Source organism: Peromyscus californicus, unplaced genomic scaffold (assembly GCF_007827085.1).
Source record: "Peromyscus californicus insignis strain IS unplaced genomic scaffold, ASM782708v3 Scaffold_16__1_contigs__length_79575227, whole genome shotgun sequence".
In the NCBI taxonomy this organism is placed as follows: Eukaryota; Metazoa; Chordata; class Mammalia; order Rodentia; family Cricetidae; genus Peromyscus; species Peromyscus californicus.
Window position 1 is genome coordinate 21,285,708 of NW_026294458.1, and position 17,354 is coordinate 21,303,061.

General features: G+C 38.1%; 1 protein-coding gene and 1 long non-coding RNA gene across 15 annotated transcripts in view; both read right to left on the reverse strand.

Moving 5' to 3' along the window:
• Window positions 1-506: 506 nt before the first annotated feature.
• On the reverse strand, window positions 507-6,182 carry LOC128112007 (uncharacterized). Its single transcript, XR_008218818.1, has 2 exons — window positions 5,782-6,182; window positions 507-2,686 (listed from the first exon to the last, which is right to left on the reverse strand). It is a non-coding gene; the product is annotated as an uncharacterized LOC128112007 (long non-coding RNA).
• A 19-nt stretch (window positions 6,183-6,201) lies between these two features.
• The window catches only part of Stxbp5l (syntaxin binding protein 5L), a 239,596-nt gene continuing 228,443 nt past the window's right edge, over window positions 6,202-17,354 (reverse strand). For all 14 annotated transcript variants that reach the window (XM_052740647.1, XM_052740651.1, XM_052740643.1 and 11 more), the window contains 4 exons: window positions 14,155-14,320; window positions 9,536-9,647; window positions 6,954-7,174; window positions 6,202-6,448 (listed from right to left, as the gene is read on the reverse strand). In XM_052740647.1, coding sequence (XP_052596607.1) covers window positions 6,407-6,448; window positions 6,954-7,174; window positions 9,536-9,647; window positions 14,155-14,320 — 541 coding nt within the window. In that variant the 3' untranslated portion in view covers window positions 6,202-6,406. The remainder of the gene's footprint in view (window positions 6,449-6,953; window positions 7,175-9,535; window positions 9,648-14,154; window positions 14,321-17,354) is intronic.

Here is a 17,354-nt window from a genome sequence, read left to right on the forward strand (position 1 = left end):
CCAAACAAATCCGACTAGTTCATCTGGGGTTGAGGGATGCCGATGATGACCACTAGATGGTAGTATAAACTCACAACAAATTCATTCTGCTTGAGCTGAAAAAGGAGGAAGTCAAGGCCAGTGTGAGTTTCTAAGTCCTTGAGCCACAACAGTGTCTTAGGGGCACTACGAATAAATTTCATTTTACTTTCATTCCATCGTAAGTATTATTCAATCAGTAGCCTTGCAAGTTGTCTTTACACTTTTCACTAAAATGTGACATATATCCCCAATTTGATAGAAATTTTGAATGGATATCTCTAACACTTTCAATCAATTAATTGTAATGGAATCTATACATTTTGGAAACTGGAATCTTGTTTCCTTTTCTGCTCAAATAAATATGTTCTCCCATCCCCTCCATGTCTTTAAAAACATTCATTCTTGGTAAAACCACAGTTCACAGTTTGCAAATGAGGCTTTACCTCTGTATATTTAATCTTGACATCATGACATAAGAGAGCATCTATGTACAAACATATACAATTTTATTGATATCTCTACAGACTACAAGAATTTTAGGTATAGTCACAATTGCTGAATGCAACAGAAAAATAGTAATTTGTCATTTTTTGAAAAGATGCAAAAATTCTGAAGATGAAAGAAAGATACATCAATGGTGTTGTCTGTCTCTTATTTCCTAGAATAAAACATCACATAATTAAGTACTAAAAATTATAGGTTATTAGAGATTTTGATCCTGTGTACAACTATCCAAAAACCACCACCTAGTGTATCTTCTGGCTTTGCAGTTGAGAAGGGTGGGCCAAGTCAGGAGGGGAAGTGGCAGGAGGGACAGAAGTCTCAATGTTTTCTGTGTGTCGGTGCCTCCCATTGGCTGGGCTATTCCTTTCTGGGGGTATAAGCACTTTTTCAGAGCCCTGGTGTTCAGATGGTGATCTTCCCTTTACCCACATACCCAGTAAATTAGAGAACAGATTCAAGTGGCCCTGGGAGATGTTGAGACAACAACCACACACTTCTCCGTTTGCTGAATCAGGTCCAGTAGGACACCCGCAGGAGAGCAGGGATCACTCGCCATGTCTGTTCCAGCAAGAGGGTGCATGAAAAACTTGGAGCTGATATAGTAAGTAATTACTTTGAGAATTTACATTTTCCAGCTATTGAGAATTAATTTTCTATACTGCTGAACTTATGGTGCTATTTCTGGTACCTTATGTAAAAGGCAGCTCAAACTTACAACTTTGACTCAAATAACTCAAGATCAAATCACACAGAATATTCTAGAGTTACAAAGAATCAGTGGAGCTGCCTGATTAGAAATGTGCACTCACTTTGTTCTGTGAGAGGCTGCATCTCTTACCTTCTGCCTTCCCTGCTCCCTTAGAAGTGGCTAAGATATCAGCTCAGGAAGACAAGAAAAATCTTTCTTAGTCATAAAGCAGCAGTGCTTAGCAACTTTGGCTGGACATAGACCCACTTTTAGGACTTTCAAAAATGCTGATGTTCTGTTTCCAGTCTAAGACTTTTTGAAATCATTGGGAATTTAAAAATCTCAAGTGATTGTTATGCACAGTCAAGGCTTCACTTAAAAGGATACACACCAAAAGATACTAGCCGAAAGAAGATACAAACCCAGGCATTTGCCTGGGCTCTGGTTGCATCAAAACCTCATTTTCCTCAGACTCTCATACCCTTCCCCACACCCACACTCCCCACACCACACTGCACCTTCACCCCCATGTCCAGAGGAGACCTTACCTATTTCTTCCAGCCAGGGCTATGTGGTCTGTAGATAGGAATACTAAACTTCCGAGCAGCCATGCTTCCTAGAATTTTGCACATGAGCGACAAGGCTCAGCCTAAGTTGGTGACAGTTAGCTCAGAAACTCTGAGCAGTGTGCATACACCAGGCTACCACCTAAGATGGGGCTGAGTGACAGCAGGCGAAGCTGGGGAGTGGGTGCTTTTCCTACCACACAGCGAGCAAGACTGGCTCTGACGTGCTGGCTTTGTGACTGCTCCCTGTGAACCAGTGTGGTCAGGGGGCAGTGGTGGCACCCTCCCCCAAAGAAGCTTGTGATACAAAGACTAATCGTTTTCCTCTCCAGGCTAGCTTCATTGTATACTCTGTCCAAATGCCTGACCGCTAAATATCTCAAAGAACCTATCTTCATTTTCAACCAATCTTGGGCCTAATCTTACTCTTTATTTTTTCAAACTGGCACAGATAATGGGTAAATGATACCTTTAAAATGGCATTGGTGGGTCATATAAAAGGGAACCGTATCCTTTAAGGTCTCTTTAAATTTTTTAGGGTTAGAGACCTAGATTTTATTGAGAATCAATTCCAAGAGATTTGAGAAATGTTTCTATGACGGAATTGCTGGAAAAGATCTCAGTTTTGTCCTTGACGCTGAAGTCACACAACACACAATGGCTCCCATGGTGACTGAGTGCTAAGCCTGGGACTCAGTGAAGTGTAGAAGCAAAGTCAGATGTACTTATTAAAATAAGTGATAAGTCAATCACCCTCTACCCAAACCGCAGGACAAATGGATGGTTTCACGGTAGGACCATTGCTTACATTACTGTTAGAACCAGGGAAACACACACGTCTTCTTTTCTATTATTGGTGACTAGAATGATAGGTCTGCTTTCCGCTGGAACACTAAGAAGGGCTTTTCTGTTGAGGAAAAAAATCGGGAGGTAAAGTCACCTTGTGCACATGGTGCTTTGCAAGTCTTATACTCTGATGCCACTTAGTAGATACAATGCAATTTGATGGTAACCAAGACTTGGGGGCACCTTCTGTAGCATGATTAAAGTTTCTGGGGGTGGTTTTTCTTATGGTCCAAGACAGAAGAGAGATGAGAAAATGCAAAAGATTCCATGTATAACATGACTCATTTCCCTAAGATAGCAATGACGACGAAGTATTGGTGGTGGTAGTGGTGGTGAGTGAGTGAGTGAGAGTGTGAGAGTGTGAGAGTGTGAGAGTGTGAGTGTGTGTGTGTGTGTGTGTGTGTGTGTGTGTGTGTGTGTGTGTGTGTGTGTGTGTTAAGGTTAATGCAACAGAACAGAAATGCTCAGAGAGGAAAAATCACACCCATGGTTAAATTGTTATTGCTATCTCTTTGAATTATAAAAATAATTTTGATACAGTAAAACCTCATTAATTTGGATTCTGCTAATCACTGATTTGTGGGATAAGTTACCCTTATATTATGAAAGGGCTTGGCAAACAATTTTATAAGCACATCTAAGCTTTAAACATTTATGAGACCTTGTTCTTTGCAAGCATGGCAGAAGCACCTACTCCAAATGATGTCTATCTATACAGTTTTAGATGTGTTTGCTGAAGCCAGAATTTTAAGCATGCCTATCATAAAGTGTGCATGTCCTTTTTTGATATATTCTCTGTGTGCTTTGAAATAGGCTGTAATTGTTCACTGATTCTTCAAAATTGAGCTCTATTGTATGTGAATTACACATAATTTTAGGTGGGACTTCTCTTGCTAATACAATGTGCTCTTATTGTATGCTGTTTTCTGTAAAAACATACATTATATATTTCATAGTCTTTCTCTTTAAATGATGTAAAATAGTAGCTCTCAAATGAAAGCGATTTTGTCAATTTTTTTTAATTGTCATTACTAGCAGGTTTCTAATGGCATCAAAAGGGCAGAAGCCAAGGGCATTGTTAACATCCCACAATATGCTAGAGAAAAATTAGAGCTAATGATGCTATTGAGAACTCTTGCTATAGAACGTGTGTGTGTGTGTGTGTGTGTGTGTGTGTGTGTGTGTGTGTGTGTGTATGTGTGTGTTATTGGGGATTGAACAGAGTTCTGAACAAGGTGGCCAAGCACTCTACCCTGAGCTATATCTCTAAAACAAGTCAAATATTCCTGGGAGTTTCAGAGATAGTCACTAAATTCAATGCTACTTTGGGTTGAGTTTCACTATTTCAAAACAAAAGAAACATCATTCTTTTTGGTAATTTTAAAATGTAGAAATGTTAAAGTATCCAGAGAACTCAGAAACTTGGTGTCCTTAAAGCAGATAGTATAAATTGTGTGCTGCAATTTGGCTGCCAATGTTTTCAAGGTCCTGGCCTTAAATTTCATTAACATTTTTACTATATAAATGTGTGTATTGTCTGTATTTCCAAGCCAAGTTCTCTTATGCTAACACTATTGCAGGAGGTGGATTTATGGAGAGATGTTTTTAAGAAACCAGAATGCGCCGGGCGGTGGTGGTGCACGCCTTTAATCCCAGCACTCGGGAGGCAGAGCCAGGCGGATCTCTGTGAGTTCGAGGTCAGCCTGGGCTACAGAGTGAGTTCCAGGAAAGGTGTAAAGCTACACAGAGAAACCCTGTCTCAAAAAACCAAAAAAAAAAAAAAAAAAAAAAAAAAAAAGAAACCAGAATGCCAAGCTTCTGAGAAATGCTACTCTGGTGAGCATTTTCTAGCTCTTTTAATCCTCTGCTCTCTTTTCAAAATTACTGAGAAAAATTTAAAGAAAGCACCACTTCAAACAAAAAATATAAAACCAATGAAAATGGTAATTTTGTATATGAAGTTGGACTTAAGGAAATGGTGATATTTTAAACACCAATGTAAACCCAGCAAGGCCTCAAACCACCAAAAGTCAGTAAACAAATCAATCACATAATTCAAGATTTTAAAAACAGGAACAACATACTATCAAGTGAATCTTAAGATTCTGACTTCCAAGCATGTTCAATAGAGCGAGTAGGAGTCATACTTATTTTCTTTGTAGTGCTTCTCTGCTGGGTTATGACAGATAATTTTATCATGATAGAGCTGGTCTTTACTTTTTAGAGTTTTTAAGAAGGTGTTTGGTATTTACTGACACATTCCTGTGACTTATATCTGTCAATCTAATTAGTGACAAAATTATTGATTGTGTATCATTAAATTATCTATGGATTTGTGTTATTCATAATGATGGCTGTGGCCAACATAGTTGAAACACCACTAGGTTTCATAAAGGTTCCCATTAATAAGTGTTGAACCCCAAAGTGTTTTCTAATGAAAGCCCTTATGAATCAGAAATGTCGTAACTCAGAATCTCTTTCCCGAAACATTAACTGAGGTTTTACTGAATCACCCCGACGACGAGGATGACCAGTTTGGTCTGTGAATGCCAGGCTGCACCAGCACCTTGGGATTGTAGACCCTATTGGGTTTGAACAGTAATATACTGTGTAACTGGCAGATAAGGATACAAATGGTGCTTTAAAAATATATCGCTTTGGAAACTGAAATTGGGGTATGTGAAATTCCACTCTTTGTGAAATCAGTTCTCCAGACTAACTGCATTGTTCCTATAGTCTAGTTTCTGCAAACTTATTGCCAACTCCTTTGTAGAATATAAACCAGGCTGAAAAAATGCTCGGAGGTGATTCAACCCTGCTCGGTTGATGACTAACACCAGGAATTCATCCTGGAGGGGACAGAAATAGAAATGAAAGTGTTGGGAACACTTCCCTAGACTGGCAATACTTGATTAGGAATGAGAGCTGGAAATGATGTGAACGACTATGGAGAGAGAAAAATGTTAATCAGATTCTTGCTTATAAGAATTCAGTAAGGTCCTAGTACACTAAGGAAAGTTTCAGATGAGAAGAAATTCTGGGTTTGTTTTGATTCCTTTTCAGTTGGGTATGGCAGATACACTTGAAATGCACTGATATCTTCTAATGCAGATTTTAAAATTGTTGGGTGTGGCCCAATTCATAAAAGTAGTTTACCATAAATCCTTTTTTCTTCTGTTATAACATGCTTTTGTTTCTTTTCCTCTTAAGATGTTAATTTATCATGCAAAGATTTTTTTCATTAAGTGCATTAATGCTTTTGTTTGTACAGGAAATTTCAAATCAAAAGGACTCTCCAATAGTTTCCAAACACAAATTCTTAGCAAATTACATGCCAAGATGATAACATCCATTCCACATGGGGAAAAGACAGATTCAGCCATTGTCTTGGGATTTTGTTTTTTTTTTTTTTGTTTTTTTTTTTTTTTTGGTTTTTCGAGACAGGGTTTCTCTGTGCAGCTTTGCGCCTTTCCTGGGACTCACTTGGTAGCCCAGGCTGGCCTCGAACTCACAGAGATCCGCCTGGCTCTGCCTCCCGAGTGCTGGGATTAAAGGCGTGCGCCACCACCGCCCGGCTTGTCTTGGGATTTTAATCGGGGTTCCAGCTTTCGTGTGTACAGCGGCTTTGCCTTTGATACGCCTCCTTATGATAACTTCAGATGGACTATAATGGAACATTTTGGAGAAGAAACTGGTTTCTAGCAGTTGAATAGTGATGCTGGGAATAAATTTGGTTTCCCTGAATAACGGTTCTCAAAGCAGTCACAGCTCCTTTAGATGGTTAGAACTGGTACCATTTCTTATCCTTGTATTTCAGCATCAACTGGAAAGAGAAATAGAACAATCAAGAGATGCTGCAAAATCTTAAAACTGCTATTCAGCAAATCAGTACTGAGCTAATCATGGACATTTAGTGAAGTCTCAAAACGTAATAAAACTGTATGGCCTCTCACGTTGTGGAGCAAAGTGCCTGTGAGACGGGCTTAGAAACAAATAAGCTGTGAGGACTTAGCTGACGGGAAATGCTGTTTAATGACAGACAAATGAAAGATGGGAATTCGCGCCTCTACTGGTCCTCACTCAATGGGGATTCATAAAATCTTCCTATGCACCGTTCAAGCAGGTGGTACAAAATACAGACCTACTCTTTCAGAATGAATCAATACGTTATGCCCCAAGTTAAAGAAGCCTCAACTTAATGTAGGTTTTTTAAAATCTCCCTGAGTGGGGCGACTGCAGTACTTCAGGGATTCAGGTCCCATGGCCGCTCTGCTTATGCTTCCAGGGGCCGCATTCTGAAGATGCCTGTGTTTACTTGGGCAGCTCACCTCGTGTGCATGCTTGGAAAAGGCTTCTGCACTGGTCATCATGCCTGCCGTCTTCTCTTCCAGCTCACCCAGCCTCTGTCCTCTCTCATCAAGTGCGATTCGGGCTCGGGTCAGCTCTCCCATCACCCCTCCAGCAGCGCCCTTCACCCCTTCTATACTCCCTGGTCCAGGGATGTGCTGAGCGAGGCTGCGGGATGCTTTGCCTGCTGTAGCTTCCCCAACTGAGAATTTAAGCCACAGAAATGTAAAACATGTCAGTAATTCATAGTCAAGACAGTCACCAAGGAAAAAATATTTTTATACATTTCTACTACTGTCACGATTTTCATTCAAAGGGTGGCATTATTTGGTCTTGTCACATATATGTGTATGTGTTAAAGATATGAGTACTTAAGACATCATATGTCTGGGTGTGTACATGGCATGTATACGGGACTACATTTCCAATGTATTTATGTGTTCATGTGTTTGTGTATATATGCACGTGTGATTCTGGAGGTCAGAGGTTAACCTCAGGTGCTATTCCTCAGGTGCTGTCCACCATTTTTTTCCCTAAAAAATTGATTGACTATGGTGTGTGTGTGTGTGTGTGTGTGTGTGTGTGTGTGTGTGTGTGTATTATGGAGGTGGGCTTAGTACATGCCGCTGTACAATTTTGAAGCCAGAAAACAACCTAGGGGAATTGGATCTTTCCATCTACCATGTGGGTCCAAGGATCTGAACCCAAATTAGTAGGTTTGGTGGCAAATGTCAGCGCTGGCTGAGCCATCTTGCTGGCCACATCTTGGTTTTTGAGATGGGGTCTCTTACTTGGCCTGGCATTCACTACATCAGCTAGGCTGGCTAGCCAGGGAGCCCTCGTCTCTGTGATCTGGGCAGTGATCTGCCTAGCTCTACTTTCCCATCATTGAGATGGTAAGTACATACCACCTGACCTCGCTTTCTTCCGTGGATCCTAGGCATGGATCCTAATGCATACAAGTGAAGCACTTTACTGAAAGATTTCGCTCTCTTGTCTTCTCATGGCGTTGATGAACGTGGATGACCTGGAGTTCTCAAAATACATAAAACCTCATGCTTGCCACATACCAAATGTTTGTTCTAACCCGAGGCTTGATCACGTACTTAAATTTCTGACCAATAGTCTCTGTTAATCTTGATATGTCAGCTTTTGTAAGGCCCCCTTTTCTGTAATTGCTAGAGAATTAGGCATAGGATTATATAAATAAATGTGTGTTAAATTTTGTGGTTTTGACAATAGACTAAAAGTTTGCTTTTTAGGAACAAAGTTCTGTTTTATTTAACTTAAGTAAAGCATTTTTAAAAAATTCGAAGTTGCTAAAAGTTGCAAAGTTAGATAGATATGGTAGCACAAACCTACAATTCCCACTCTTGTGAAATGAGGAAAGAGGGTCAAGGGTTGAAGGTCAGAGTGGTTTACATAGTTTCCTTTCACAAAACAAAATACATTGTAATACACAGCTATCTTGGCAGAAATTTAGTGAATATTTTCAGTATGTTACATTGGAAAAGAACCTAGGCCTTAAAAAAATAAGAGCCTCATTGAGATCTAATCCACATACTATAAAAGCAACCCCTAATAAAGCATATAATTAAGTCACTGGTTTTTAGTGTCTCATAAAGTTTTTAGATTATTTTCATTATGCCAAAAGAAACCCCAAACTCATTAGCAATCAGTCCTTATTCAGCTCAGGCACCCACTGACAAACCTTTAGTACCCATGAGTTTGCCTATTCCGGACAGTTTATATGAATGAAATCATATAATATATGGCCCCTTTTTGGTCTGGCCTCTCTGATTTAGCATGATATTGTGATGTTCTATATTGCCACATGTAATACATTATTCCATTTATTGGCTAAAAGAATACTAAACTATAGGGTGGTACCTATATCTTTCTGCACAGTTACAAATTCAAGAGAAAGGGAGTCTTGATATGCAAAACCAAATGATGGTGGCATTGTCTGAAAATTTTATTCTTATCTGTCCTCTGAAAATGTTTTTTCAGTATCTCCTATTGCTTTTTGACTATTGCTCATCACAGTATCACTGGCAGATTTTCAAAATAGTTTTTTTTCTATGGCATCACTATACTTGCCTTATGAATAAAGAATCCATTCTCTAGCAATGGCTATAGGAAAGCAGACTAAAATGCTTTTTCAGAATTAAAAAGCCAAATACTATCAAGTGTCCATGAAGCTAGAGCCTGTCTACAACTGGGATGCTTATTAGCTTGCTCATTATTTATTTGAAATATAAATATTGAAATACATATATAATTGTACATTATATATTGTATATATAAAATATATGCCTATTGAAATGCATGTATATAATTTGTTGTTTATTATTTTCTAATATAGTGACTAATTTTACTCATGTTTACTAAAAATAATTTTCAAAATACAAGAAAAATAATACTCAAATTTTAATATAGAAACAAAAGAATCTTGGTCTAGAATTTTAGATTAGTATATTAAACCACGCACACGCACACGCACACACACACACACAGAGGTCTTCTATTTTGTGATGGGGTTTAACAACAGGAAATCACTCACAGAGTTCCTCTCTGTCAAATGTCTGTCCACTTCCACCAAACAGTCCCTTGAGAAAGCCTCTATTTTGAGCTTCTGGTGTCTCTATGGGAGTAAACAAATCACCTAACATGTCCTGCACCAATGAAGAAAAGAGTATTAGAGCAACTAAGATGAAATTAATAGATGAAAAAATTAACACTATGATATATTACAGTACGTAATGAAGACAGCCTTTCCATATCTCTTCTGTGTGATTTTTGCTTACTATACAGTCTGATCTTAGCTCCTCAGAGTCATTAAATAAAGGAGAAAAGAGAAAAATAAAACAAAACAAACAAACAAACAAAAAACAAGGGCAGAAAAAAAAACTTTAGACAACCCAGTCATAAGCTGCATGGAACAGACACTGGGAAATCACCTAATGCCACTGTCCTATGTCACTACCAATTACTCTGGGACAAGGAGGGAGCAGATTCTGCACTCAACCATTCTGTTGATAACAGTAGAAAATTCAGCCCAACCATATCTCCAAACACAATTCCACTGATTAAGACAAGACCCAGGGAGCCAAATAATCCTGTGGGCATCATCTAATCACCTGACATGACCTGAAATTCATTGGAGATACTCAAGCTAACAGTGCGAACCGTGGCAAAAAGCAACACTTCCCTAACAAGATGAGACTATCCGGTGAGACTGTAAAGACAAACATGGGTGTGGCCATCAGAGTCTCGGACACTGAAATCCGCACAGGAAGCACATGAGCACCCAGCACATTAAGAAGACAGTAGCTGGCCAGCCGGAAATCACTCTGAGTGGGTATCCCATGTAGAAGTCTAGGGTGCCACTTATTTTCATTTTGTTTGAATTCATCCAGGAACTTGCTTTGTCCCTTGATTTAATTGAAAATTCTTAAAAATCATTCTTTTGAACTCCTTGTCTGGAATTTCACTGAACACATCTCACTAGACTACATTCCTGTGGAATTCTCCTGAAGGAGGTCTGACCCCTGCTGTCCCTTGGGCAGACATTCAACCCCGCAGGTAACCTGCTTGAACTCCACTGGCACTGCTTGCTGACAAATCTGCTTTAACAGATTGAGCTAGACACACAAGCCTCTGCTCTCCCATCAGCAGAGTCAGATCCTTAAGACAGCTGGAGGACAGGAGGAAAACAACATCCACCCCACAAGGAAGAGAGACTGACTGACACTGTAATATTGTTTCTATTTTAAGTTGTCTCATTGTTAAAAATCTTCACTCTTGCAGATTTCTTAATGGCTTTATTTAATTTGTATATTCCTTACATTTTATAATAGTTCTACTTTTTTTTTTACCTATTCCATTTAGTTCCCTGTACTATTTTTCTGACTTAAAGCTCATATACTTTCCCTCAATCCTATTTCACTTTCTCTTTCCCCAGTCCCTGCTCTTGACTTATTAATTGTAATTTTCTATAGATTTAATAATCTTTAAACTCTATTTATTCTACTATCCCATAATGCTGAATAGAGGGAAAACTCAAAGCATTTTCACTAAAGTCAGGAAAGAGATTCTGAATTCTTTACTCTTTCTTAATAGAGTGCTTAGAGTATTAGAACTGCAAGAGAATAGAAAAGAAAATGAAGACGTCAAATCATTCCCATTTTCAATACTATGATCCAATCCACAGGAGACCTAAATCTAAATGCTTTACCGAAAAACTTTTAGAAATAATAAACCATTACAGCCAAGTGGCATCATACAAAATAAAGACACAAAAATTAATAGCTTTCCTAAATGTCAATAATAAAAGTGCTAAGAAAACCCTGTCTCGAAAAACCAAAAAAAAAAAAAAAATGCTAAGAAAAAGAAAAGAGAAGGAAACAACCACTTTTCACAATAGGTTAAGAATGCCTTGGAATAAATCTAAGGATGTGAAAGACCTCTATAATGAAACATTTAAATCACTGGAGACAGAAATTGAAGAAGACACTCAATGACAGAGACTTTCCATGCTCATGGATCAGCAGAATATTGTGAAAATAGTTATATAAACAAAAAAAACCTACAGAGTCAATGCATTCTTCATCAATGACACTCTATAGAACAAGGGAAAAATGCAAAATCCATAGGAAGCAAGAAAGACCCCAAAGAGCCAAAGCAATTCTGAGCAAAAGGAACAATGCTGGCGGTTCTCACTGGCCCTGATGTTGGTTATAGTATAGAGCCACAGGAACACAACCGGAACTACACTAGCAGAAGGACAGGCATGGAGATCAACAGGACAGAACAGAGGGCCAGAAACAAACCCATGTGCTACACCGATAGGACTTTTTACAAAGAGGGCAAAAGCATTTTGGAGGAGAGACATTTTTTTCAACAAATGGTGCTGAGAATATTGAATAGCCTCCTATAGAAAATTGAAACTAGATTAATATCTTTCACCCTCATTAAAATCAATTAAAATTGATCAAATCTTAATGTGAGACCTGAAACTTTGACATTGTTATGAGAAAACATTTCAAGTTATAGGCATATGTAAGGACTTTCTGAAAAGAACGTAAATAATTAAGGAACTAAAAATTAAGAATTTGCAAATGAGATTTATTAAATTAGTGTGCTTCACAACAAAGAAAACACATGAATAGGTAGACTATAGAATGGAAAACATCTTTGCTAATTTATAGCAGATAAAAGATTAACATGTAGATTATATAAATAACTAAAACCCAAACAAACCAAAATACCAGAAAACCAAACAATTCAGTTAACAAATGGGCTAATGAAATAAACATAACAATCAAATGATAGAGGCAAATGCCCAACAGTCATATGGAAAAATATCCAACATGCTTAGCCATTAGGGAATGCAAGTTAAAACTATATCAAGATGCCACGTCACCCTAGTCAGAATGGCAACCATTAGGAAAATAAATAACCAATTCTGGCAAGGGAGGTGAAAAGGAAACTTGGATGCTGCTAGAGGGAATGAATGTAAATTGTCCATCTACTGTGGAAATCAGTATGCTCATGGAGAGTCCTTAACAAAACAAAACAAAACAAAACACCAAAAAAATAGGGGACTGAAAGATCGCTCAGTGGTTAAGAACACTGGCTGGTTGGGCGGTGATGACACACGCCTTTAATCCCAGCACTTGGGAGGCAGAGCCAGGAGGATCTCTGTGAGTTCCAGGCCAGCCTGGTCTACAGAGTGAGTTCCAGGAAAGGCACAAAGCTACACAGAGAAACCCTGTCTCGAAAAACAAACAAACAAAGAACAAACAAACAAAAAAAACACTGTCTGTTCTTCCAGAGGACCTGGGTTCAATCCCCAGCACCACATGGCAGCTCACGACTGCCTGTATAACTCTAGTTCCAAGGGATTCAATACTCTCACACAGAAATATATGCAGGTGAGACACCAGTGAAAATAAAATAAGAATAAATCTTAAAAAATTAAAAAAATAGAACTTATGACCCAGTATGACCTACCATGATCCAGCTATACTAGCCCTGAGTATACACCCAAAGGACTTTAACATATCACAGTGATACTGGCACATCTTCAATATTTTTTTTTGTAGCACTATTTGAACAGTCAAGTTACAGAATAAGTGCAGGTGTTCATTAACAGGAGAATGGATAAAGAAAATGTGCTATGTTCACACAGTTGAATTTTATTCAGTCATAAAGAATGAAATTATGGGGGCTGGGAAAATGGATCAGCAGTTAAGAACACTGACTGCCCTTTCAGAGGACCTGGGTTTGATTCCGAGCACCTCAGAGTTGTGTATCACTGTTGATCCAGATGACCTGAGGCTGTTTTCTGGCTACCATAGGCACCAGGCACACACATGATGCGATGCACAGATATACATGCAGGCAGAACAGCCACACACATGAAATAACAATGAATAAATCTTAAAAAGTTAAAAAAGAATGAAATTCTGTTTTCAGAAAAATGGATGCAAGTGGAGATTATTATGTCAAGTGAAATAAAACAGATTCAGAACAACAAATATTACATGCTCTCTTTCATTTGTGGGTCCTAGATTTTATATAAATACATAAAATTATACACACTCCATGTATGTAAAGCCTAGACTCTCTGGAGAACTAGAATAATAGAAAGGGTGAGAGGGGAGAAAGGGAAATGTATGCAAGAGTGAATATGATCAAAGTACATGGTACACTTGCATAAACATGTCATTATGAAAACCATCTGTATGTATAAGAAACCTATACCACTATGATTAAAACAAAACTCCCTGGAACAAAAGAAATACATTTCAGTTCACCTATTACTATAAATGATCACAATGATCATTTCTGATGATCATGATCCTCTTGTTACTTCTGTGTCTACCTAGAACCACACTAGACATTGGTGGGATTACATTGAAGATATATATTCAGAACATCTTCTAGGAAAGGTGGATTTATTGTCTGGCCCAATGATACTTTAACTTATAGATGTCGCTCTCATTCTTTCCCTCACTTAACAATCACATCTATTGATTTATTCAATATTTATTATTTTTTTAAAAATAAATTTATTCATTTACTTTACATCCTGGCTACAATTTTCCCTCCCTCCTCTGTTCCTAGCTCCTCCCTCAATCCCACATCTATATATTTTTATGAAGGAACTTTACCCACCTGAATATTATCACACATTTCTTGGCTATATGTTAACCGTTGAATTTCAGTAGGAGAGACGAGGTATAATGCCTGGCCTTCATTAGTAAAACAAAATGTCCGTGCTATCCTCATGTCTGTCAGTGGCAAATAATTTACGTCCAACATTGGGCGAAGACTAGGTAAGCTGAATAGAAAAAAATTAGTAAATCTACATTTCATATTTACATTGATATAAACATTTGTGATAAAAACTTAAGTCATTTTTATGTTTTTTTTATAGTTTCTTCAAAGATTAGTAATAAGTCGACTCTCATACATAATCAGATGTACACACACAAACATGAGCACAGTTCTATCTTAGCCATATAAATGTTTTTGCAAATGTCCTTAGAGGATAAATGTAGAGGCCCATGTCTCTCTAAGCACAACTTCTTAGCCTTTGAGCTTAGGTACCAACAGAGGCATGTGTGGGGTCAGTCTAGTGTTCCTGGGCATGGAGCGCTTTGTTCTCCATTCCTTAGTCCCTCTTCACAGGAAGTAAACTCTTCCTGTCTCTTGGGCATCTATATTGAATATGACTAGTAAATAAACATGGCGAAAGCTTAAGGAAGTGAGTATATAATAAGTAACAGATTAGCATTTATACATGAGAAAGACTACCTCTGTAGTACCTTCCTAACCTAATCCTGCAGCTATAATTTTGATAAGATAGTTCTAAGAACATCCTTTTGGATACTGTAGTAAGAGCCAATTTATAAACCACTACTGAAAAACAACTTCACAGTTTTTTCATCATTCCTTGAACATCAAGGGCAGAGAGAACTTCTTCGGTCTAATCTTCAGACTTGGGAACTATTCTAATTCTTTGTGTACACTGGTTTTAATTTGTCCTGGAATACAGATAGCATCCCAAAAGGTACTATTTTTCTTTAAAAAAAATTTTGTAACTACATTCTGAGACCCCAAATTTTACTATATAATATGGGGACTGAAATCTATATTTTTGGGATAAGTATTTATTAATATTCCAGCACCATACTGCCTGGTGTTTTAGCCACCAACTAGTCATATGACGACTGAGCAGATAGCTGATCCTTGGATAGTCAGAGCTGAGGTAAGCTGAAAGTGCAAATTGCACATTGAATTTCAAAGACTTAGTAATAAAAAATTATCTGCAATATGAAAGATATAATAATGGCTTAATATAAATTTTGAGTAACAAGCTTAGTGGAGGGAAGGATATCACACACACACACACCCGTAAATACAGGACCCCCATAATTGAAGCATGTCTATCGGTTAAATCATTTACAAACAGGATGGAGTGACCTTCATTGGAAATCTCTGAAAACAGTAAGAAAGAATCAGAAATATACGAGAATAAGCAAGCCCTGGTTGCCTTTCCCCCCAAAGTGTCTCCCTCATTAACTATAGGTCTCTTCATGTCTTCCCAGTTAGAAATAATGAAACGAAATACCATGAAAGTTTGGTCTTACTCTTGAGCAACTTTTCTACTTCTCTTTTTTCTATTTACAGCATTTTCTAAAAGAATAACCTAGAGTGGGGTCAGGGATCAGACAGTAAAGGTTTTAGGCTTTGGACCTGGAGCAGCTCCTTTGCAATTGTTCAGTTCTGCTTTGTAGTATAAAAGCAGCCATTGTCAACATACATATGATGGGTGTGGCTGTGCTACAAGATACCTTTCTTTCCAAACATTTGAATTCATACAATTTCCACCAACCATATTCTCTGACCTTTTCAACCATTTAAATCCTGGCTTGCAGGCTGTACACAATCAGACAAGGACTGATTTTGTCAACATTTGCCAACCTTGTACTGCACTACCCTCTCTATTCTCACCTTCCTGAAAGTTAGCTCTGACCTTCACCATGCTCCTAACACTTGCTTTCTTAAAGGGTTTCACACAGCCCAGGCTGGCCTCTGACTTACTATGTAGCAAAGGATTATCTTGAATTTTGGAACTTCCTGCCTTCACTGCTGGAACTCTAAGCATGCTCCAACATGAGCAGTTTATAGTTTTGTTCCTGGTATCCCAATTCTTTGACTTTTGACTGATGGTAGCTCTATTTGCTACCTCTTTTGTTGTGATACTCCTTTTTATTGCAGAAGGTTGTGCTGTTCTGGTTCTTATCTCTCTGATGACTTCACAACCTCCTTCTTTGGATAAATGTAGAGATTGGCCCCAAGCTTCTAGTCCTCGGGGCATCTACTTTTCATTTCTTTTTGTCTTTTTTTTTTTTCAGAGCTGAGGACCAAACCCAGGGCCTTGCTCTTGCTAGGCAAGCACTTTACCACTGAGCTAAATCCCCAACCCTGTACTTTTCATTTCTTTATACAGGATCTTTTGATGACTTTGTTTGCTGTTATCAGTTTTCTAGATGATGCTCAAGTCTGCATTTTCCTAAGAGACCAGAACTTAAATTGTCATTAAGCTTCTGCTGGATGGCTTGGGGGACCTCAAATATCAAACCTGTTTTTAATCCATTCTCACACTCCTTATTCTTGGTCTTTTCAAATTCCCCTCACTTTCTTGCCTGCTAATAGCTTTACCGTAACAGCAATTACCCAAATCCCGAGGTTTAGCAATCTTCTTTACCTTGTGTAACAAATCAGCTTTGCATGCAGCAAGTTGCCCTCCTCCTTCAGCCCTGCTCCCTCCTTGCATGTAGACAGCTTCCATTTCAGCCCAAGAGCCCATCCCAAGCTCTGTCTCCTTGACTGATTCCTAGTGCACACCCAGAGAAGGCTAACCACCTGCTTTAAAATCCCATTTCTTACAAATCTTGTATTTAGCTTATCACTCAAGGTCCTCAACTATTTATGTCAATTTACCTCTCCAAGTTACTTTTTTCTATTATGTATTTAGTGACTCAGTGCTTTTAAACTTTGGACTTAGTTTGTCAAACGAAAATTCAATTTACATTTCCTCTACTGGAATTTTCATTTTCTCTGTTTTTTAATTATTTGTGTATTATCATATGCTACTAATTTTATCTCCTTCTCATGTCTAGTGTAATATTTTACTGTTTAAATGATTTTAGAACGAAGTGAGGCATTGACAAGAATGACAATCACTTCTATAGTGTATTAAACAGATTTCATTTTCTTGAAGCTTATTCATCCAATGACTACTACCATAGCATTGTTGAATCCATAAACTCATTAGGTAATATTTTATGTTTCATAAGTTTTATATA